Source organism: Ceratosolen solmsi, unplaced genomic scaffold (genome assembly GCF_000503995.2).
Source record: "Ceratosolen solmsi marchali unplaced genomic scaffold, CerSol_1.0 scaffold27, whole genome shotgun sequence".
NCBI classification, from domain to species: Eukaryota; Metazoa; Arthropoda; class Insecta; order Hymenoptera; family Agaonidae; genus Ceratosolen; species Ceratosolen solmsi.
In genome coordinates, this window is record NW_011948426.1 from 753,939 (window position 1) to 781,101 (window position 27,163).

Consider the following 27,163-nt stretch of genomic DNA (forward strand, 5'->3'; position numbering starts at 1 on the left):
TTACATGGAAAATATTTTCATTTATATTGGTGATATAGTAATACTATTGAAATTAAATATACTTTCATTCTAGTTTATCCCACAATATTTATTAATATTTAAGTATTTGTTTCATAAATATTTATTAAATATTTATTTAATGGGTAAATGAAACTTTTTTGTAAATTACGCGTGCATATATTTATATTAATAGGATTATAAAATTCTATAAACTTTCGATATAATTATGAATTTATATCTATATACCTTGTTTCCAAAATAAATTTATACGATTTATTAAAACTATTTACAAATATATTATTAATAATATTAATGATAATGATAATTTTCTTTCGATTGTTTATATCGTAAATTCCATGAGTTTGTCAATAAAAATTAAAAATCTTAATACAAATAGTATCACAAAATTATACATAAAAGATTCAATCGTAGAATTACACAAATAAAGACATTTTTAGACTAATGAAAGCATACTCTCTGCACTCTAAAGTAAAAACACTTGTAGTAAAAACACTAAATTTTTAATATAATTAAATAGATGATAATATTTACAATAAATGTTAGTCAAATTATTTTAAAACGTTGGAAAAAAATAATATCAGCACATACGTCCAATCTAATATTTTATTTATAATTCAAACTTTATGTATTTCATAGTTTTGATGTCATTTTATAGTTTTGTTTTAATTTAATATAATTTCTTTTTCAATTTAAAAGTAAAAATTTATTCTTCAACAAAAATCCAAGTTAAAGACTTCAAACGATTGAACAAATCTAAAGGAATTATATAGCCTTTTTTATATATAAAAAATATAAATTCATTATATGTAAGCTAATTTAATATAGAAGTTGCTAAACAAATTAATAATTAAAATAAATAGATTAAATGTATTAAGTAAATTAGCATTTCAAGTATTTATTCGATCTTGTATTAGTGTTAATATTTTCATTTCACTTTACTCTGATTATTTTAAATTTCGTATTTTATTCAATAAAACAATATATATTCTAAGAGGTTGTGTTACTTTCAAAATATTAATTCAACTTTGGAGAAGAAATTTGATTGTTTGCTATAAAATAAATTCATTGTAATTATTAAATAAAATTCATTATATATTCAACTGTAATAATTACATATTAAATTTGCAGAAGAATATACATTTTTCTGTGAGATATTAAAAATTTTTCATTAAAACATCTATTTCCATAGACATAAATATAATAAATGTTTTTTATTTAATTTTTTTAGATAATAATTTAATACGAAATTAAGATAAATATTGGAAATATCCATAACAAAAGCAATGCTTTGTTTAATATATTTTATCTATTACTAAATGTAATTAAAGAAAGTCTTACTTCGAAATGCACAAAGTAATTACCTATTTTATTAATATTAAGAAATAGTGAAAAGTCGGGATCATTGTACAATATAATGTAATCGTTATAAGGATAAAATAGTGCTGCACTTGGAATGCCTATAAGGGGGAAAAAAAATGTCTTCTCGTGAACATGAAAAATTACTTGTCGTCGCACCTCAATATTCTCTGATTTAAATTAATTTGTTATTTTTACAACAATCCGTGCATATAGCAGCGGATGCGATATCGACGTCATCCAGATTCTCAAACCACAGACCAAAATCTTGTAGAAGCGGCGCCTACCAGCACCGAAGCTACAATAGACGCGGATTACCTTGTTAGATTGTCCAAGTCGCCTTACAGGTCCAACATGACGAGCATCTCCAAAGGCTTGGAATTCAATAGAAGCAATGACGATTTGATTATGCAGTACAGAACAGATCGCCTTGGGTTAGTACTACCTCGCTCAAATCTTCCAATATTAAGAATTCCTTAGAAGTATGATAATACACTGCTGCGAGTGATTAAGATTAACGTTGATGTTGAGGGCAAAATCTTTTGTGTAAAAAGTATAAGAAGTTAGATGAAAATTTCAGATAGATTTGAACGATTTGAATTTTTGTTTTTTGATTTTCATGCGCTTTATTTTTTAATGGATTTTTAGGTAAATTGTGCAATTCTAGTATTAATAGCCCTACATTGTTTTTCTATATAATTCAATAATCAATAGAATTTGATTGTAAGATAATTTTTTTAAGTTTAACATGATGAATCATCGTAATAACAAATATTTTAAAAAACAGGACTGTATTAAATTAAAGTGGAAAAGCTAAGATTCATCTAATCGCAAAGTGAAAAATGTCAATTAATGAAATCGAATCGATTTCTTGATTAAATAGCCTTTCAGCTAAGGTAGTTAGTCAGTAGTAGCTAAGTTAGTCAATATAAATAATATAAAATCATTGATATTTAATTTAACAGTAATATTATATTAATTTATTATATGATACTAACACATTTCAGCTATTCGTTAAGTTTCCATTTGAACTATTTAATAGTAAACATCTAGTATGAATTATTAATTATAACTGTTAGTATTATCACATTATTGTAACATAACATATACTTTATTAATGCCCTATGTTTACAAATGGAAAATTTTTATTCTTCTACGCTATAATTCGTATTGCCTAAATCCCAAGATGAACGTAGAACTCTGCTTTTGTATGCAATTTCCCTTCTAAGCCAAGTTGAATTTGTATTTGAATCACTATAGAGTCTGTCATGATTAATAGATAAACTATTAATCCGTTTAATTAATGAATAAATATGACGAAATATAGAGACGTAAATTCAATTTATATTTATAAGTTTGATAAATTAATTTATTTAACTTTATATAATTATATTGTATAATAAATGTGCATGGTTCTCGCGAGCTTAATATCTACGCTTTTTAATTTGTCTTGTTTTAAAAGTCTTAATTTATATCTCGCGACAGGTGTAAAGAACTTTGAGCACTTACATTACTGAAAATTAAACGATCAGGCTTTATTATGTAAATTAAAAATTTCGTCGCACAAAAGATGATTGGCCAAAAATGAAAATATATCTTAACAAAAATTTATAAAATTTGACAAGGCAACTCCGTAAATCGAGCGAATTCATCGACTTTTCCGAAATACTTTGACATTTTGAAAGAGTTTATATTTAATTTGCATCTGTGCCGAAACTCACGGTCCAGCGACCAATAATTACTTATATACAGTCCGGAGATGAATTATCAAACGGATTCGGATATCGAAGACGATGATGACGAATCGTCGGTATTGTCGGCCGACGCATCGGCTACGAGTAGCAGCCTCGAGTCACCAAGTGCGAGTATCGTGAACGTGAGCGATGAACATCACGTACCCCATCCAGGTCATGTTCTGGATAAACGGGCGATGGCGACCAGCGGACATCACGGGCAGCGAGCATGTTTACTCTGGGCATGCAAAGCTTGTAAAAAGAAAACTATTACCGTGGACCGGAGAAAGGCCGCTACGCTCAGGGAGAGACGACGTCTACGCAAGGTAGATTTTATATACGTCAAACGTCATTTTTTTACTTGTTAGAAAAATGTTGTTTTTGTTTTTTTTTTTTTTTCACATAATTGCCAGTTGATCGACGCATTTGTAGTATTATGCCATGTGCTTAAAATTAAAAATTAAAGTGAATATCGAATGGAAATACATTATGTTTATTTTGTCATTTCACATTGAATGCTCATCTTTTAGTTATAATATTACTAAATAATATTTACCAGAAATAAAAACTTGTGGAATTGATGCTATTATTCGATATATTTAAAGGTGAACGAGGCATTCGAGGTTCTGAAGAGACGAACGAGTGATAATCCGAATCAGCGCTTACCAAAAGTCGAAATCCTACGTAACGCGATTGAGTATATTGAAAGCCTCGAAGCTCTGCTGCAGGGAAATAGAGTATCAGGACCGCAGAAACGAACATCAATGGAAAGTATGGTAAGCAATTTGCAAACTTGTGCACTCGTACACACCTGCATGCATGCACACGAACTCGTTTTCAACACTTCTACATACATACATTTAAAATAATAAAATGAAATTAAAAAGAGTTTTTACAATAGTGAATATGAATTATTTGAAATTGGATATAGAATATTTCCATTCGTATAATTATTTTTTAATTACTTAATTAATGAAATTTAAGTCAATAGCTTGTAGTGATTTTATATAAAAGCACTCATTATGATTGAACCTTTCTTAAATTCTTGAACCCTGAACAAAAAAACTGCTACCGTACATTTTCTCTCTCTCTAATGTTACGTCCAAATTTTTTTGTCATTCGAACGGAGAAATCAAGATGTAACCATAAATATGTATATGATTTTTATAAGCACATATAAAATACACATATATCATTCACGTTCAACCTTTTCTCTTACACACATATTATATTAATTAATTCTATGCTTTATTATATGAATATGTAATCTATTTCTTCTAATTATCCTCAAAGCCATTTGTGTTATTCGATAATAATATTAAGAAAGCTTATTATAAGTAAAGAAGTAATAATATTATCGTACGAATTTATTCAGAATTATTGAATGGTAAATGGTAAATGGTAAATGAATGGTATGATAAATAAAGTAACGTGAAATTGTACACCGTTACGACGTCGTATTATTACTATTCATTATTGATGTGAGAGAGTTATTATTTAAATTGACTTCTGTGGTTATTAGGAATGTGAAAACAGTACATTTGTATAAGTTAGAGATAGCGGGTATAATTAATTTCGGTATCAACAATATGATACCTTTATTATATCTAATCAAGTATTTATTTATTGCTAACTTTCTAATTTTATCTAGTTTTTTCTTACATAAAACACAGTAAGAACCTTAACGAATAAACTTATTGAATCTATTTAAATATGTAAATAAAAGAAAGAAAGAAAAACACGTATAAGTTTTTTTATCTCAATTAATCTTTACAGTCGTAATTCTCTTGTAGAATTCGAGGTTCAGAAAGTAATAGTAATGCGGTACAATATTTTACCACATCAATTAAGCTTGTTTGTGTTATTTTTAGTCAAATATATGAGCACAAGTCCAAAGAATATTTATATAAACAAAACTAAAAGAAAACTAAGTAACTCTTATATTCTTTGTGCAGATGCAGGATTATTTATATCCAAAAAACTATCATGTATTTTTATTTTTTTATCGTATAAAAGAACTAATATAGTATTTGCTATTTTCATGGATTATTATCTATTTATCGACTATTATGCTTATTTTTATATATTATTAAGAATAAATTAATGACAAAGTTGTAATGACGACTGATATTGTTATCATGAAATGCACTCTTTTAAAGTTCAATTTTTAACAAATGTTTATTTTTATTCAATGTGTATTATAAAATAACAATGATTAAGATAAAATTAAAATATCTTGTTAAAAATGTCAGAATGAAATGTGATATAGAAAATCTCGAAACCAAAGTTCTATAAATAGTAGACATCATTTTATTAATAGAAAAAAAAAAAAAAAAAAATCAGTGGAATGCGATAAAATAAGGAATTGGCGAACTAAAAGGAAAATATTTTTTAAAACTATTTATTTTAGCAGCCAGTAATTTTCAGATAATATGTATTTTGTATAAATTTATGTAAACTTTCATTCTTTATCAGACTTATTAAATGCAGTTTGGTTAAAATAAGTTATTAAATTGCAGATTTAATATAAATTTTATTGCCATCACTCAAAATATAGATTTTTAAGATGTTAATTGCAATTTCTCTTTACATTTCATTTTCAAAATGCATAGCTAAACAAAATAACATAAGTCTTAAATTAAAAGTAAAATTTTTTATCTAAAAATTTCGTAACATAAATTATTTATTGATAAACACGGATTACTTTAGATCCATTACGATTTAGAATATAAAATATACGTTTAGTATGTTATGAAACTTTTTGAAGTCATCTAAGCTTCCATCTAAAAGTTTTGAAAGCTAAAATAATAAAAAGAAACATATTTTAAAGATTAGGCATATCCAATCGATTTAAAAATTTCTTGATGCACTTACAAAAGTATGTTTGAGAAAAGACTTTCTTTCTGACAATGTAGATAAAAAAAAATTATTTTACAAATGTCAAATTCTGTATATAGCAATACTGCTTTCACACATGCGAAATATTTATTGTATATTCTATTTAAACAACCATTTGATTAAAAATATTTTATTATTATTGTTGTTTAATTTAATATTTTTTCCTAATAATATTATTTTTACCTATATTATCTTTAATAATTTGTATTACTCCTTTTTCATTCACTAATCAATGAAAATCGAGTCTACTCGTGATAATAAATAATCCAAAGTTTTACTTATGAATTATTATTATATAAATATATATTTCACTATTTCTCATAAACAAGATAATATAATGTGAATTTATTGTATCTGAGTACTATAATGTACATTATTGATTGTATAATGAATTGTACTATATGATTATATAAGGAAAGCAAATGAGTTTCATGGGAAGTTTGCAGATCATCTTCAGAAGGACTCCCTTCATAATTATAATTAATAGCTGAAGAGTTATATTTTTTTTTTTTGGTTATAAATGTTAAAAATACTATTTATAATTATAAATAATCCTATCATTGTATGGGCAATTTTTAAATGCCTTTGAATAGTAAAAAATAGTTAAAAAAAATACGTTATGCAGAAAAAAATGTACACGAATGGACCTTCGCAGTACTAAATTATCGGCCCAACAGGAAAGATTTTAATAAGGTAAAAAAGACACGTGTGTACAGTTTGGGATGACGATTACTTCGAAATTTTCAAAGTAAATACATATATTTATCATTTATGAGTATATAAGTTAAAAATTCAGTTGAGTAACTAATATTTTAAAATATTTTATATTCAATTTATAAATTGAAATAGTCACTAATTTATTTGATTACTTATTTAGAAGATTTCATGGCATGGTAAGTTAATCTGCAAAATGAAAAAGAGTTTTTTATTCATGAGAATATAGTTAAATGTTGTTCTTTTTTTTTGTAAGAAATATTTTAAGTAATCGATTACATCCAAGTAAATTATAATTTTTGAGTGTTAAATGAAACTTATAACATGTAGATTCAATAATTGAAATTATTTAAAAAATAATACTAAATAGAATGAACATTAATAATCGTTATTTTCATAAATATTACTGAGTCTAATGACAATTAATTATGCAATATTTAACACTTATAATTTATTAATGAATATTAAGAAAGATCCGTACATTCAACAATTTATATTGTCTAAATTAAAATACTATTGCTACATTGGTATTACAAAATTTGTATAAAATTAAATACTAACATTAATAATTGCAAAATAAAATAACACGAGGAAATAAATTTAACAAATAATACAATAATAAATAATTTATCCCATTTATTGAACATTAAATTTGATACCTAAATCATCTAGACAATGTAGAACATGAAAACATAAGGTTGTCTAACACATAATACTACATATATCTTCACACACGTAACATCTATGTTCCACTCTACATCATATCCCCATCATTTGTACACCCACTTGCAATAGCAATTAGAAAATAAGTGCTCAAGTTGAATCCGGCTCATGTATACTACATATGCATTGATAATGCAACTTGATAACACATAATATAATGAAAAGAAAATAAAGTTCTTTTTAATTAAAATATTTAATTCTAAAGTAATATTATTATAACAACACTAACATAATAAAACATGGAATTAATGTTAGATCCGAAATAGATTTTATACTCTGTCTGTCTGTCTCTCTCTCTCTCTCTCTCTCTCTCTCTATATATATATATATATATATATATATATATATAAATGTATGTTAATATATCTTAAATTCTCCTGAACATAGTAAATCAGTATCCTAGTTCAAATAAAAATTTAATTTTAACAGTATAATCATTATTGGAAAAAATAAAGTTTTGGTTATAAATAAAAATTTATAGTTAAAACGAAGATTGTCTCCTTTAATGTATAAACTACTTTTTTAGATTAAATAAATACAAAATCAACATTCAAATTAAAATCGTTGAAAAAAGTATAATCAAAGCTTTGTAAAAACCTGCAGATTTTCATTACGTGAACAATTTATATAATTTATTAATGGATGTAATAATATTTTTAACTAGAATTTGTATTTATTTACTTTAATATTATTATTTAATATTAATATTATTTACTTTAATATGTCAATTCAAGATGAATGGATGCAAGTTTCAACAATTTTTCATAAGTGGTCAATGAAATAAGATTCTTTATATATTTATAATTTAAAAAGTATTGAGAAATCATAAATAATAAAGGAATAAATCATACTTAATAAAGGAATAAATTATATACAGAATTGGTACATAAATTTAAGATGTAATAGATGAATTTTTTTGAAAATTGAAAGCATCAGATAATTGATTGTTTTAGAATCTTAGATGTTAAAAGATAATGAATCACGGAAATTGTAATATTTTTTTTAAAAATACAAAAAAAAAAATACTCTTCTTTATGAAGAATAGGATCTCAATTATTGAAATAAATGTAATAATGAATAAAGTAATGATAAATACGAATATATAATGAAACATATATAGCGAGTTCACATAATTTTTATATTGAAAAATCTTGTTAATGATTTTAAGAAACTTTTTATCAGTTACTTAATATATCTATTTATAAAATATTTTAGCAAATAAAGACATGTAAATCTATAAAAAGATTTTGACATATTAGAATCAACGTTTTTTAATCTCCAGAATTAGTATTCTTTAATCCATAGATGTATGAATAAAATGAATGTGCGATAGATATTCAATAATTATATTACTAAAGTATTTAGTTTATCAACAACTAATGATGTAATTTATTTCTAATTCTTTTAGTATTAATTTATTATTTAAAAAAGAAAATTATTTTACATTTTGCAGAATGTAGATTCTACAAAGTACGTAACCGACAGACTACGTCAATTCTCTGACCCTTTGGCGAGGTTTCAACCTATTAGTGGTATGTATGACAATTCAATTTTTGTTCCAAAATATGCATTGAAATTATTATATCGATCATGTAAGATTGGCGGTAGCCATCAAGACACTTGTTTACTATTCGTATAAATATTTTTATAAGCATTCATTAGGTTGTATTTTTTCATTTTTTGTTTAATAATTAATACATCAATTTTCTACATTTAAGTTAAATTTTGTCAAAAGGCCACCTCCAATGTATTAATTATATATTAATTGGCGTTTTAATAAGATAAACTTTATTCGAACATGAGCATTGGACATTTTAATACAGTTAATTTTTCAAAACTGCTTTTATACTTTATGCAAATATACTTTGTAAAAAAAAAAAAAAAGAAAATTATCCAGATAACTCATTTTGTACATGATGCTTTTATTGAAAAGATGTATTTTTTTTTCTCCAACAATATTCGTAGTTTCAAACTTTGATGGGAGTTTTATCTATGTAACTTTATCATTGCACAAGTAGTACATATGAATATTTCTATTTTACGTTTCAAATTAATTTCAATTTGTTACATTTTAAAAAATAAAAGTTTTTATTTTAATTTGGGAAACCGTAAACAAAAAGTATTTGAAATTTATGAAAGCAATAAATTTTCTTATTTTAAAAAGAAATATAGACTGAGAAGTAAAAGAATTATTGCCATTACCAAAATGTGTCTCTATGAGATTTTTCGCTCTTTCGCTCTGAATTCAACAATTCATATTAATTACAAAAGTATATAGCGAAGTTAAATAGATAATTTTAATTACTTAATGCAGAATTACATAATATTACATATTGATATATTAATATGAAAAAGAAAGTGATTTTTTTTTTACACAAGAACAGGGATTTGATTGACATGATCGATAATATTAATATTTATTTCTAGGTATTTTGGTATATATTACCAAAAGCACTGATATAGAATAAAAATTTCTAAATTTAAGTCACTTGAATTTCATATTTGTGCTTCTTTTATAAAACCAATAATAAATTGCTTATGTACAATTATATATAAATAGCAAACACGTTTTATATTACATGCCCTTTATATAAATTTTTTCACGAATTTCTAACAATATTTAGAAAGTTGTTGCAGAGTACGCATGTCCCATTACTACTTTATAAAAGTTTTCGTTTTATGTAGACATAATCCCTACTTCTTAGTACAGATAAGAACTCACGATCTTGAAGTAGAGAAATGTTCGGACAAGCTCATGATACAGAACGTTAAGAACATTGTAATTAATGAGCTTTGTCAAGTCAAACTAATGCTAAGGCTTTCATTACTTTACTACGAACATTACCAGACGTACTTCTATTCATAGTTCTTTTATACATTTCATTTTCATTTTCATTTCTATTTTCTAAAAGAGTATCGAAATTTTATGTTCAAGATGTAATTAAAAATATAATAAACGAAATTAAGTAATAGGAATAAACTATATTGTAATGTGCAATATTTATATGTTTGATAATAATATTAATTAATTCGATAAAATATTTACGAATATATAAATATGGAGAATGAGTAAATTTGAATGAATTCAACGAATCAATGATTTAGAATTATTATTATTTAGATTTAAAATTTGTTGTATTTTTAATTTATTTTATCTCTGAAAAAACGTTTATAAGAAATGTATTATCTAGTAATCAATTTTTTTAATGATTTGAATTAATTACCTCGCACATTACACATTAATTTTTACGTAGTTTTCACTTACGCAATCGATATTTTATTTGCCCATACAATTGTAATAAATCAGTTAAAAAATACATATAAATATGAAATTTCAGTCAAAATCTAATAAAAGTATTCAATTAGAATAAGACTTTAGAATCATTTTTTTTATTTGTTTTCGTTACATTGCATACGCAAAGAAATTATTATGCACCCAAAAAGCCCAAATAGATATTAAAAATCAACTGGATAACTAATAAAGTTCAAACTGATAATATATTAACGCGATGAAATCAATATCAGTTATGGTGATCTTAATCTATTCGAGGCAGTTAGATTACTTCGTATACGCAAAGGCTGTGATTTCCCATTGTCTTTAAATACCCATAATTTGGTGCCACCATAATTTTTTGTAATATAAAGAGCAACGAAAGTATAAATATTAAATATTTATTCCTCACTTCAATATATTATTCGATATATTTATAGAAGAAAAAAAAATTGTTATAATTTAGATGCTCCATTAGAATTTTCTATAAGATATTTTGCAGATTATTTTATTAATTAACATGCATATCTATTTATTTCTTGTCCTCCGCATTTTCATATCTATTCTTTTGTATACTTTTTAATTTATTTCACTAGATTTACTGTTTTAAATATAATCCAATATATATTGCGGACTCTTTAGATTTTTCATATTTATTCAATAATAGTGACATAAACAATCTTTCATGTTCAACAAAGAGAATGAGCTACGACAAAAAGAATAGATTAATTTCCATTTTATATTTTCCAATAACTTTGAGAATTTCTGTTTTTCTCCTATTTGAATCCCAATTCAATTCTCTCTCTCTCTCTCTCTCTCTCTCTCTCTCACTCTTTGTCTTTATTACTCTACTCCATTATTACACAGTTTTGGTTTTGTTATGACGAAGTTTTGCACAACGAAAAAAAAATAGGAAATTCAAAATAATAGAAAATGGCGTACAAGAAAATCGATTAAGTGTATATATAAATATTATGATGAAAGAAAAATAAAGGGAGACAGCATAGAACGTTGATATTATTTTTTTCAGCTCTTGATTTCTTGAAGAGGTTGGAAATTGTATTCTTTTTGAAATTGAGCTCTATTTGAACTAAGTAGTATTTGTATAGAATCAATCGGTTTTATATTATATGTAGTATCACTTAATATTTAATAAATGCTGTAAGTCGAATAGATATATTTTTCATAAAAGTATAAAAAGATTTCGAAAAAATTTTTCTTTTACATTAATTTCTTATTTTATTTAATATCGACTACGATAAATATGGTTTTTATAATAAAAATGTAGTATAATAGAAAGAAGTATAATAAAAAGTAAATCCAGGGTGATTTACGATTCAGTCACTTGGTTTTCAAAGTTTCATTTTTATTTTTCATATTTTACGAGTTCTTTTTATTTGATTTGTAGCACTATGTTCAAATATAAATATAAAATATGAAATAATAGAATTCCATTAAATGGAAATTGAATAAAATAATTATGGCAAATACAAAAATATACGTATGATATACGGAATTGCATAATAAAATTCGATATTATTTAATAAAATCGTCTAAAATATGTAATGTTATTAAAAAATTTGTTTGAAAATATTCATGCTTATGTTAAATTAATTACGTATGATGAAACTAACCGTATGCCATTTTAATTAATAAAATGCATGTTATTTTTCAGTATTTAGGCAATGCTTTCATATTAGAATCTTGATTATTTGTAAGAAATTTTTGCTTTAATTAGTTTGTAAATAATAATTACATTACAGAAACTTATGCAAAGTGTCAGTAACATGATGTGATAATTTTAAAAGTATCACGACATTATGTTTCATGAAACATAGCTATTATAACATTATCATACAGCAACGAAATTTTATGCCATGATCGATACAATTTGAATTCCTTGGCACCACTTTACTTATTCACTTTTCTTTAAATCTGATCTATGATTCAATATTTGGAATTATCTTAACATTATTTATAAAAAAAATTTAATTTTCTTTAAATATAATCAAATGATTTATTTATCCAAAACAAAGCACTTAATTAAGCTTTTCTTAACGGCTAATCATTATAATCGGTTTTGTATTAAAAACTAAAAAAGGTTCTGAAACATAAACAGTACATATATTATTAAAATTCTTTTAGAAAATGAATTTATGAAAAATATTTTTATCTTGAAAATTATTATTGCATTATTTTTTTTTATATAAGTAAATATGCAAGTATAAAAAGTATAAAATAGATATGCTTTCGTGCATGTACAGAGGCTGAAAATGTTATATTGAAAAGTAATTAATTTATTATTATCACTTACTCGCAAACGTGTTTCATAAATGAGGAAATATATTTATATTATAATTTTCTAAAAGTTTTATTATAAACTTGTAATACAAAAATTAATTCAAATTATGTTTAATTTATTAGTGAAAAACATAAAAGTGAAAAACTTATGGTGATAATTTACAGCGAAGAAAATTTATTATAATAAATAAGTATCTAAAAGAAATGTATTTTTTATTAAAATGATCATGGGAACATAATTTCATTTATTAATCGACATGTTATATATCGCTGATTTTTAAATTAAAATTCTTAATAAGGAATATTCATTAATAATATTTAAAGAAAATAATTCATTATTTTAAGTAAAGAATATATAAAAATTAAAATTTAATATTATTGAATGGTAATGCTAAATTTTTGAACACAATTTAATATTTTTCTAAATATCATTGTTAATAATATGATTTACTATATGTTTTTGTAAAATTAAATAGTGTTTTATTATAATAAAAACATTTACAATGTTTGTTCATTAACATTAAATATTATATTAATTACATTAGTATAATTTCTAACTTTTAAAATAAAATTGGAAATTTTTTATAAATTCAATCATTAGATTATTAATTTCATATTAATTCATCTTAAATATAAGTATCGTAGCAATAAATTTCAAACAATTTTTTATTTCAATTCAAATAAAATTATATATTATAATCAATAATTATTATATATTGAATTGTCCTAAATTCCATCTTAAAGTCGATCTTTAATTAATATATATATATATATATATTTGTAATTTCTATTATATTGTGCAAAAAAAAATTTCATAATACATATCATTAAATAATGCCAAGAAAAATGAACTTTTATATTTATTTTTTCTTTCATTTGATATTAATTCATTAACATTTACGCAACAATATATCCAATAAAGACTTCATCCTGAACTATTATCATAATATAAATATAATTATTGAAAATATTATTTAATTATTTTTAACCAATATTGTAATTTAAAATTTGTCAATATTGAAATTTGTATAATTTTAGAATTTCTCAACTAACTAGCCTGCCTTCTTAATAAAAGTAACTATTTCAAATGATAGTTACATATCATAAGCGGCAAAATTGCTGAAGCAAGCAAGTAAGTTGTTCAGGATTTCTATTTGGTAGTCAGATTTTAGCATAGCATCGGAAGGGCGAATCAACGATTCCTTGAAAAAGGCGCCATAAACTCATAAACTCTGTTTCCCTAATCCACTAATCCATCTCCGAGCGTACCGAGAATGACCGAGATCTATTAATAAATCATATCCAAATGAATCCTGCAGTTCCGTCATGTTTAACATTGCTGTTCTCAAATAAGTGCTCATACAAATTGCATTCATTCTGTTTATCTCCCTAGAGCAGATCGCGAGCCAGAAAAAGAAACTCTGACGACAACAGCGGTCCTCTCTACCCTACACTTCTTCTTACGTAGAGCCGTATATCTAAACTGTTCTATAAATACCGGTGGCGGTATTAATTAGCGTTAATGAATACCTGGCTATTGGCAAGCGTGAAGCATAATTCAGACTCGGGCGAAAGTAAGACAGTGCTAACCTTTGTAACGGCAATGCGACTTGGTTTCTTTTGATCAATGGCCGATCTGGCGCGTACGCTTGCTTATCTGAACCTTGGATCGAACGAAAATCTCTTGTTTGATTTCATGCGTTTCGCGCCTCTGCGTACACGTCGTCTAATTCAACTAACCGTATATTGCATGACTTGTACGTCGTATGACCTGCTCTATTACACTGTTTCTCTTACCATGTAGAGCTGTGAACGGGTCCCACAGCGTGATATATGAGTGATATATGAGTAGGAACTCATCCAATTTTATGTATTCTCTATTGGATTGGAAATTTATTACTATATTATATTTATATATTGATATTAGAGGAGCATTTCGATATTAGTCTTGGTGGTGGAACTGTTATAATTATATCTCCATACAGTGCTGTGATAAAAATTTATTAAAATTGACGCTGAATATCTATCCCTGCAGATGCAGTTTACCCCTACACATTTTCCAGAACTACATATTGCTTCGCTTGATGAAGCATTTGATTTAATGATAAGCTTAATCATTAATCGAAAGTCACAATCCTCCATATTAAAAAAAAAATAGGATTTTCATCTACTAATTATATGACTACAAAACTGAAATATTTATAAAAACTTGCTATAAAAGACTGATGATAAAAATATAAATTGTAAAGGAGAAAAACTGCACTCGTCGAGCACGACACTTTTATTACCTTATTTATGCATAAAAAAAGAGCTTCAAATACATAATCATTGAATAATTCATATTTTAATACTTTATATTTTACATAAAATTCGTAAAATATATAGCATGTTAATTTAGGTACAGAATTATATATATAAAATGATGTGCAGTCAATTTATACAGTAAAAATATTAATAATACAACGATTTATTGTATGTTTAAAGTAATTGAAATTAAGCTTATCTGATAAGAGCAAATAAGTTAAACGAAAAATAATAATTTAGAATTATTTCATATAATTTAACATTTATGTACATGCGGGCTATGTAGTTGTAAAGTAGCCCTCTTACATGCATTTTAAAAACAGTTTAATTACTATTCAATTCATTTTACATCGAACCTTATATCGAAAAATTATAACAAAGTTATACTTCTAAATAAAACTGCAACATCTCATATCTTAGTTTCTATTTAATAATCTAGAATGACATTTCGGATAATACTTATGTAGACATATCAAATTCAATTGATGAAACAAAAAAGGATTGATAAGGATAATTAATATTAAGTACTGATTAAGAAATATTTAGAATGTGATAACGTCTATTCTAATAAGAATATTGGAAAATTGTAAATATAAGTTACAACATCAATATTCGAGATTAATTTTGAAGTTAATTGAAAACCGAACGAAAATAAATAATTGTACGCAAATGTTATTATTTTTGAAAATTATCCGCTAATCTTCTTTATTATTAAAAAAGAATACAAGACACTAACGAGTCATCTAATTAGGAAACTTAATCTCTTAATATTATTTCTAGTAGTGCTGATATTTTTGTAATTTTACCGAATATAATAAACATTCTATCAATAACCATAATTATAATAAGACTTAATGTAACATTTACATCTTTGATTTGAAATGTTTAAAACAGATTTACTTACATATTATTTCCATAGTACTTATATACTTATCGTTTAATATTACTTATTTCACTCATTTATAAAAAATTTAACTTGTTTGTACTCGAATTATTTTTCGAAAATCTATTCTAAGTATGTGCTCATTATGAAGATTACTCTTGCATTTCATACCAAGAATATTTTGGAGTAAGGCCGTCTGAAAACTACATCAGATTATTTGTATTTCAAAACTATTGCTAATTATAAATATATTTTAGTTATATTATAAATAGATTATTTTTATCGAATCATAAAAATATATAATTCTTTAACATAAAGAATATATTTAAATTACACAATATACAAAGGCAGTTGAGTGATCAAACGAAAAAATAGTTTTTATTATCACTATATATTGATTTATCGTTTATTTTGAATAAATGGAATAACTGAAATTTTTTAGTGAATACAAAAATATAATTCTTCAAATATTGAGATGTAAAGTATTTACAATATTATATATATTTTCAGGGATTTGTTAATTTACATACATCATGAAATAAATAACGATTATAACGATTAAGATCGATAAAATCTGTAAATATAATTATTAAATGCAATTAATTTATATTTTTCTCTATTATGTCATTTTATTATATTATATGATATTCTTAATTTATGTTTATTAAGAAGTAATATTAACATTTTCAATTTCTTTGTATTGGATTATATGAATATGCTGACTAAATAATTTCTCTCGAGTATAACAAATATCCTTTCGTAAAACCATATAACATATTATGCGCATCACCACTTGCTTTGAATAAACTTCAATTTGTTGGCATAGTTTATTATTATTAATTTAGAAAGATATTTATTTAGTATTTATTCAAAAGTTGGAGGATATGGAAAAGTAGAAAAATTGTACTAGAAGAATTTTTGATTAATTTAATTAAAAATATTATTTATAATATATTCGTTTATAATAAATTATGAATTATATAAATTAATGAATTTTTAATAAAATATTAATCATTTTTTTCTGTATACTAAACATTGCACGTTCAAAGACAATATTTGAGAAAATCACTTATTAATTGATAGATGAACATATAATAGAGATTGGAAGAAAAATTTTGTATTTATTACTATTATTTTATAAATATTAAACTTTCGGAATTAAAATTTTATTACCATTGTCACTTAAATAAGTAAACAAAAGTTATTGTTTATGTTGATATGTTATAAATTACATTATTAATTAGATAAAATAATATTATAAATTACAAATGCTCATCGTTTTTGTACTTATTCGATTATTGAATTGCTCTATGAGTAAATAAACAGAGTATTTATATATCTTAATCAACAAAACTGAAATTATTTTATAGCAGATACGATTGAAATATCCATCCAATTTGAATAACATAACATTTGAGTAACATTACTTCGTCAGCTTTAAAATTCCGAAATAATGATAACATTATTTATTGATAGAGGAAATGAGATTTTGAGAAATTAAGTGCAAAACTAGTTGAAATACTTTTTGTGTACTATTTCATTATCTAGTAAAGGCGAATCGCTTTAATTAACCTTAATCGTTATGTCCCTGGATTTATAGTGCGCGTGAGGCTTCGACTTCTAAAATTTTATCTTGTATATTTTGGCCAGCACTTTCTCGCGATATATTTGCGCGCTTCGATTCACACGTTCTCGACACTACTGTTGCTTTGCACCCAGACTATGCGTCATGCTAATGTTCCGTGACAGCCTGTGGCACTTTCGCACACGAATCTCACATCTTTTCATCTGACAACGAGCAACTGTGATCTTTCAGTGTGAATAAGAAAAGATTAGTTGATTTTTTTTAAATACCTAGCATTAGAATTGCTTTTTGCCTTGTCTTATTACATGGCCCGTGCTATTAGATTCTATTAAAATGATTAATCCTTTGATTTTTTACTCATCAAATTTAATTTATTACAGTATTTATAAATCTGCTTCATTTTTCGTATATTCTCAAATGTAGAAAACCATTTCTCTAGATTCTCGTCTACAGCCGAACTTTTTATTCGCTAATTTTAAATAGATGTGCGTAAAAGCAGTTACGAAGTGATAAGATATTTTCAAATAAAAATACGCACTTCGAAATTACTGAAAGGGAAATATATTAATCCATTAAAAAGCGAAAAGTAATAGGAAATTTCGGAAATAAGATTAATTTAAGGTTAGAAATATAATTATTTGAAATATAAATCGTAATATAATGATATAAAATTTTTATTAATTTAATCATTTTATATCATTAATTAAAAATATTAATTAATATTTTCTATGGTAGGTGTAATTCTATTATCAGTACCATGGCTTTTAGCAAAAATGTTATAATTTGTAATATATCTGAGACTATTTAATTAACTTCGCAGCTTGAAACTAGTTCAACTGTTGAAATTTTTTATAGTGATCGATAAAATTCTCTTATTTAATAGTTGAACATTATCTTTTTTAAAAATAACGAAGACTGCAAAATCGAGAAATTAATGAAATTAATAAATCTCGCAACAAATAATACGTAAGTTATTGAACTCTGATTATTAATGTGTACGCAACTTGTATAAGATGAATTCAAACATAATAATTAATTTTTTTAATATCTCTCTGTTACGTACTAACTCTCTTCTTAGCTAATAAAGTTATTGTCAATACTATTTTCTTAAACCTTTCTTAACTAATAAAGTTAATGTCAATACAATCTTCGAGTATTGTATAGATGATTTAATGTTTAATATAATTAATATTTAATAAAATAATGTTGAATATAATGAATTACTTGTAATTTATTTTAATACAGTTTAAAAATAATAATAATATCTTTTACTATAAATTAGACTGACTAAAATATTTTTAATATTGATGTGTATAAAATAATAACTCATTTAAGATAAAATTAGATGATTTTAATTTATTTACATATATATGTTTACATAGATAAAACAGCTGAAAAATATCCGATTGAATTAATTATTTACAATCATTTTCTTATCCTACATGCATTATGTTGAATTAATTTAGTATCATTAAAATTTATAGACGGAGCACCGATAATTGTATTATAAATGAAGGATACAATTGAAAAGAAATTAATATTTCTGATCGTTAAATTCAATAACTTTGAACGATCTATTACATAAATTATTTATATTATTAATTTACGGAGTTACATAAGACGAGAACATTTTATATAAAGGGTCATAGTTAATAATATAAAATATTTATTAGCATGTAATATAGTAGCAAGCAATACGAAATAAAAATTTTGGTTTCTGTCGAATAATAATACTCATGATAAGTGGAATCGAATTAAATATGTTGGTCTCACTACTTGGAAGAACGATTAAATGGATTTAAATTGAAACAATTATATAATTACTATAAAACTGAAAAACGAGCCAATTAAGATTAATATGATAAATTAATGTTAAATAAAATATATGAATATGTGGATATAATCCATGATTCAGGGGAAATTTTTAACAAATACTTAGGAAAATTCGTTTTTAATAAAAAAAAAAAAAAAAAACTTATTCGCTATAAAATTTATGCCTCTGTCAAATAAATTTTCCGATAAAATAAAATTCCGATAGAGTAACAATTACTCTAAACAATAAGTACATAAATAAATTCTTCTTTGATCAATTAAATATAACGAACTGCAAACACTTCATTGGAATATAAAGATTAAAAATATTATTTTAATAATAAAACTAACCTCCTTATTTTATACAAATATTTTTACGCACATTGATGCTAAAATCCGCATTAAAATACATTTTAATTTATAAAGATTTATAATGAGATATTGTACTCGGCTATTTCTTTGCATGCGTCCTCATTTCACAGATTGAAAAAGGAAGATGGTTGCTTCATCCTTATACCCAACACATACTTACACACTCTAGCCTCTTATTATCCAGCATATTTAATTCCTTCCTTTCTTATTTTTAAAGCATATCTCCAGAACTCTGCTCCACATATACGTTCAGAAAGCTTACTGTTGGGACCAAGAAGAAGCATTGAGTTTCTTTGAAAGACATTCATCTAGGGGAACCGTGTATATTTTATGTTATGTTCTGAAAATACAGGAATTTAGAGTACATGAGCTTATTTTGCGAAAGAAGAAACTTTCTTCTTCTCCCTCACACACACACTTATAAGCTCTTCCTTGTCTTCTATCTCTTTTACTTTTACTTTTTATCTGGGCTGCTTCTTCATTATGAGAAAATGAGTTCGGGGAGCAAGCTAATCTACCTCTCATCGCATATTCCTTTTAAAATTCATAAATATATAGATGTGTTTTTGTGGATGTGATAATAATGAATGTGTGCAATTTTATTATAACAAATAGGCAGGTGTTGATTGTAAGATTCTTGAATTAATAGGATATTCGCATTATAAATTTTTACTTACAATTTTGGCAGTTTCGTCAATAATGAATATCTGAAAAAGTATTAAGAATTAATAATTCGTTTAATACATTTGTTATGCATATATATGTATGTGTAAACTCATTATCGCATATTTTTTATGTTTAGCAAGCTATTATTAAACAAATTATTAACGATTGAATTTAAAAGAAAAGACATTAGTGGTTAAAGTATAACATATTAGCATAAAAATAATAAAATTTTATGCAAGGCTTTTACGTATAGAAAACTTTGAAACATTAGAAACATGGAAACATTATTTTCCAATAGTATAAATTTCCGAACTTTTTTTTTCAAAGCTTGTTACTATTTTTAATTTTCAGGAATTTGCTTTAAACATCATTCTCATCGCAGAGAAAATTATTCGTCTTTTATTTAAATTCCTTTTCCATAATATAAGTAAAGTTACTTAAGCCTTTAAAAGTTATAGGATTTTATTTAAGGATTATTGAGTATTTTTTGCATATAAGCTTTTAAATTTATAAACATGCTGTGTATTGGAATAACTGAATTTTCTGATTTAAGTGGCTTGTTACAAAAACATAAATCTCTCTTGAAGCATCGATTTAAACGAACGATTTATCGACACATATAATGGAGCTTCAAGAAGGAAGAAAATAGTTATTTTTATGAACTAACTATCATTGTAATGAACCTTGTTGTTCCTTCCTGTTTAACATACTGACGCATCAATAGCTAAGAAAAAATATATCGAAAATACATCGATGCTTATGACACAATGATATTAATGGCTTCTATAGATACACTTAATTAAAACACTAAGTGAATGCAACGTGCATGATTCAATTTGAAAATATATATTTACATAACAGTATTAAGGCCACAGTTCCCTTTCGTTTTCATAAAAGTCTATAAACTCCATGTGGCACTTCTAGTATACTTTCAGAACGCTCAAGAGGAATTAAAGTACACTTGAACACTATTAGACAGTTTTATGGAAATTAAGTAACTGAATGTAATGTAAGATCTCATGTATAATGAATGTGTATATTAAATCGTTTGAAATCTATTATTATAAATACCTTTTATATATATTGACGATATATGTTCTCAACATAATTAACGGTAACGATTAAAAATGTTGATGAAAAAAGGTTATTTGCATTCATTAGTATCCACTTAAATTAATTATAAATTCTGTCAAAGACAGTGTAATATATGTTGTAAGTACTTTTTAAATTTTCTAATCTAATGTTTCTATTCCATTTAATTTCAATATTTAAGAATAACTCTTAGATTCTTCGCGAACTTATTGCTAGATCTTTTGATACAATCTTTATAATCTGTGCTTTTATCTATCATTATATCATATTTCCAATGTGAACCTACGTAAGCTCTAAGTAGTCCCTATTGAAAACAAATACATTCGCTGCAATCCCATTCTAAGATCTTCACCGACATAATCTCTTACGAGACGAAAAAGCGAGGTGAGAGAAAGGCGGCGTAAGGAAAGTTTCTTCCGCTAATGGGAAACAAAGAGGGCCAGATCATAGCTAGACCCCCCGGAGGCATGAACCGAGGATCGAGGTTACTTTATTTTCGTACAGCCGAACTATGCGCATAACTCTTGTATGTACGAATCTGAGCGCCAAGCAACCGCGAGTACTGCCGTATGAGTTATACGGGGGCGAGTCTAACGTAAGGGAATTTTGCGCTTTGTAATGCGCACTGACACACCGTAGCTCATGCTAGTTTTGCATCATCCTCCGCTGCTTTCCTTACAATTCGCGCGTGATATTCTCGCTGCTCTTCACTGATTCAAAAGATATACTTCAAGCTCATGCTGCAGCGCTTTATATATCTGTAAGCTTATGCGCGCACGAGCTTACTAATTTAACGGATCGTATGAAATCGGTAAATCGTTGAATTATTTGTACCCTGATGACAATATTACCCGCTCTCGTTACGATCTTGAAATATATTTGTATTTTCAATGATTTATAGCTTATTCTGACAACTTTATTTATTTCCCAATGCATTTTGAGTTTGAAGTTACATTCTTTATTGATTCAATTAATACTACATTTGGCATTACTTGAAAGTTTCTTTTATTGTCATGCATATTGTCCTTTTCAATTCAAATATTTGTTTACTTTCATATTTTATATCGAATATATTATTAGGTTTCGCAGGTCAAATCGCAGGTTAAATGATTGTCGAGTGCTTTTGTCTAACTAACGTTTCTTCAAATGGGACACAACAAATATGAATTTTACAAACGAAGCCATGAAATTTGGAAATTAAAGTTTTTGATTCTTTAACCTGCCGTTAGAATTAAATAATATTCGGACAATCATAATTAATTATATTTATTAATTTTAAATGAGCAATATATATTATATTCAAGTAACTACAAGACAAAATAAGATTATGTAAATATTAAAAAATATTAATTTCATAAAGTTTTTTGTCACAGCTGAAAAATAAATCACATTGAATGAATCGCACATTATATTTGTGTAGTTACGAGCTGATTTGCTTTATAAAATTTAATTACAAATTTGAAACTAGTAATTAGCCAATTATTCTCTATAAGATTACATACTATTCCATATCATTAATATTTTTAATACACAAATACACACGTTTGCGGTCGCAAACGCATACGCGTACGCGCGCATACACTCGCATCCATCTACATACATACGCAATAGTGAATTCAAAATTATCAATTATCGGTATTGTATTTTTATAATAAAATACGATAAGTTGACTATTGTTAATTCTAGACTTTAAAATAATTAAGGCCGAATGATTCGTCTATAACTTTTTAAATATCATAATTCGTTAAAAGTACACAAATTCTTAAGTAATTAATACAAATGTTTATTATAATGCCTTACTGCTTAAACTAAATATTTGCTTTATAAATAGAAAACTGTCTTGAAATTGTTATTCTCTTTAAATCTATTATTAATAAAGTTTCTCGGAAGCATCTAAAGGGCATTTCGTATTTACAACGAGTTTTTTTTTTGTCTTCATGCACTCGACACTGAGCTGCAGAGCTTACTTGTGTAAAAAGTAAGTGTCGAGGAGAGGGAAATCGACGTGTGTGTCTCTTCTATCTTTCTCATCGCCGCGTACTTTAAGAGAGCTACACTTCCATTTATAAATATATCTTTCTCTGTAGAAGCTGCCCGCTTTCTTGTCTACCCCCCTTTGCCTTCCTTTTCTCCCTCCATCCCCGTTCGCGGCCTTCCTGCTCCCCCCCCCCGCCCGCTTTCTCGTACATACACTGCAACCCCATATCTTCTTCTCTTTTTCTCTCTTAAACAGCATTCGCTCCTCGCCCCCCTCCCCGCCCCTCTCTCAACCACCATTCTCCTTTATACATTTGACCAGTTATTTTTGTCGCGCTCGTTCAACTTTACGAGATGTTACGACTAAAGCGGACGATTTATCGAGTCGATTTGATCCTACCACCATGCAAGCTTCTAGGCTGTCTTTTCTCCACATTTCGCTCTCCTTTAATCTATTTCTCACACTTTCTTCACTGCCTATCACGTTCCTTTATTTTTGATTTGTTTTATTCTACTACGCGTACGCGTGTACTTTTCACGATAGGCATGATGTTATGATTTTTACTTTGCAATCAAAACATCGTATTTATAAATTTATAAATTTATCGTAAATTATGGATTATTTCTTAGGATGCATATATGACATTACACGGTATTCATTTAAACATTCGGCAATCTAATAATAATTTAATTTCTGTACTACAATAAATTTGGCTAACTAAATTACTATTTGATTCATTGTCAAACGATGAATTTATACTTTATTAGACAATCATAAAGCTATATAGAAAATATTTTTAATTTTCCAATGAAACGTAAATAAAGTATACCAACAGTAATTTATGATTTTTGCTTATAAGACTTTATATTTTCAAAATTTAATCTAAAACATTTGTTAGTTATATATATATATATGTATATATATATATATATATAACATAAAATTCATTATAATTTTCATGATTTTATATTATATTATGTATTACTTCTTGTATTATTTTCATATACTATATTAATGTAAAATAATCATAACCTAATAGTGTAAATTTGTATATTTACCAATTTAATTCATATCTGCTTTATATAAACATGAAATAATTGAAAATTTTATTGCATAATTACAAACATACATTAAAAGTTTGATTTTATAACTGAATCGTGACCATGCATGATACTATGTATACAAATGAAACAGATATTACGTTAAATACACGAGTGAAAAATAATGAAAACATAATTCACACGTAGTATTCAAGACTCATTATATCGAAAAGTTATTCTCCATGTGACAAGTTTTCTTCTCGAGAAAATGTGGTGTAGACCTACACAATTTAGGTTGCATAGATATGCATATATTTGCGTTGACGTTGAAATATACCCAGTTGACGTCGATCTGTCGCCGAGAAAAATGGATAAGACGCTGTACTAGAATTATATTACAGGATAAATGAGAAAGATAGGGTCATGAAAGAGATTGAAAGTCTAAAATATTTGTTTCGAACAATTAAGAATGAAAAATTCTTTATGTGAATTTAGCCGCTAAATTTATTTTATATTTGTAAAATAAACTAATTATATAACTTTAAAAATAGAATAAATTTATATATTAACTATTTGCATGAATTTATCCTTCTAATAGTCGCAGCTGGTAAAATTTATAACTTATGCTGTGACAAAAATAATTACGCAATAAATATTTAAAAATTTATGTAAATATGTTTTATAAAATATAATTAAATATGAATTTTTGTGTATATTACTGTTACTAATTAAATTTACAGAGAATAATATATATTTGGAAACATATTGTTTCCAAATTTAATCAGTAGAAATAATATGAATTTCATGTACATATATATGTATATATAAACTTATTGTTTACAAATTTAATCAGTAGATATAATATAAATTTAATTAGAATATTATATACGGTACATTGAAAATTGCTTTTTAAAATTAATATATTCTCTAACTTAATTGAAGTTTAAACTTAATACATAATTTTTAACCACTTTTATGATGCAGTTAAATCTCATTATCTTAAAATATGCTTTTAATATGTAATAAAATATTAATTCATATTTACAAAATTCTTACGAATTGCATTGGAAAGTAATGTATTTCTTATCATTCCTATATAAAATTTAAAAAGACCCTTTCAATAATTTCAATTTAAACTATACCTTTTAAAATTACTAGATTGATATAATAAAGCTTTTACAATACTGTTAAAATTTCTTTACTTTCAGTTTACGATCAAAATACAGAAGGAGCAAATGATAAAAATTCTGGCAGTAGCTTAGACTGCTTAAACTTAATAGTTCAAAGTATCAGTGATGCAACACCAACGAAGACATCAATAACGGCAGCTAATGCGAAGCAGTATTCCGTCCAATATTAGACTATTTAACTTTTTATACCGAAGCTACATAAAAATATATTTTAGATAATAGCCATCTACGAATCGTTGATTGATGTAATATAAATAAGAAAATGTCTAGGATAGGCATACATTTCGTCTATTTGCCTAGGAAATGAGAATCTTATGAATCAAATTCACGTCAATTAAAAATTTTATTCTGAGCTCTCAATTCAACCCAACGCTAATTAATTTCATAGACTAGTTTAATGATTATTTATAGTAGAATGTATTTTAAGAAAATTGAATTTTCCTTCGATTCTTGAGTGTAAAATAATCATTATCCAAAAATATGTTACAATCTTAAATTTATTGGTCAAGTAATTTATGTTTTGTGTATAAATACATAAAAATTTAGCCTTTTTGTGCAGATATTTTCCTTTGTCATTTTTATGCATTTTACCTGCTAAATATTGCAATAACGTCGGAAAATATTTTATTTATTTATCTTATTCGCTGAGATTTCTGCCAAAATAAATTTTTAAAGAAATGTTATAATACATATACATTTATTCATTTACGTTTAATATCCAGTACGATTAAAACAAATTCATTTTAATTTCTGTATATATTTTCATATAAATAATATAAAATGCTTCACTTTTTATTTCATGTGAATTATCTTTTAAGCTGTTTCGACCAAACCTTAAGAAAACTGAATATTTTAAAACTGATTCTTCTAGAATAAGTGTAGAAATACCTAACAGTGTATATATCATTTAGAGTGATATCTGTTAACACGTTAATAAATATCAAACTATATTTTAAGATTATATTAATAGATTATTTTTAAAGAATATTGTCATATAAAAAATTTATCTTTATATATAATTGGATGGAAAAAATCTTGAAAATAAATGAATAAATTTTTACTTGTAAATCTGACTGCAAATAATTTATCGTCGATATTTGTCTTTCAAATTTAAATGTCTAACGAATATATTGATAAGGCCTTTTTATTATTATTGATTTAAATTTAAAAATATTTATAAACAATACTCAATATTAAATAAATATTTTTAAATCCTGACGTTTA

At 25.2% G+C, this 27,163-nt stretch overlaps 1 protein-coding gene across 1 annotated transcript; it reads left to right on the top strand.

Moving 5' to 3' along the window:
• The first annotated feature begins 1,600 nt into the window (after positions 1-1,600).
• nau (myogenic-determination protein nautilus) lies at positions 1,601-26,304 on the top strand. Its single transcript, XM_011500652.1, has 5 exons — positions 1,601-1,811; positions 3,130-3,436; positions 3,716-3,886; positions 8,899-8,977; positions 25,958-26,304. Exons 1-5 carry the CDS (start codon positions 1,732-1,734, stop codon positions 26,107-26,109), a joined length of 789 nt encoding a protein of 262 aa, XP_011498954.1. The 5' UTR covers positions 1,601-1,731; the 3' UTR covers positions 26,110-26,304.
• Positions 26,305-27,163: the final 859 nt, after the last annotated feature.

Excerpts from the sequence above, each read along its gene's own strand:
- nau (XM_011500652.1), top strand. The coding sequence starts at position 1,732 with ATGACGAGCATCTCCAAAGGCTTGGAATTCAATAGAAGCAATGACGAT. Across the intron at positions 1,812-3,129 it reads TACAGAACAGATCGCCTTGG|TCCGGAGATGAATTATCAAA; the intron begins GTTAGTACTACC and ends ACTTATATACAG. Across the intron at positions 3,887-8,898 it reads GAACATCAATGGAAAGTATG|AATGTAGATTCTACAAAGTA; the intron begins GTAAGCAATTTG and ends TACATTTTGCAG.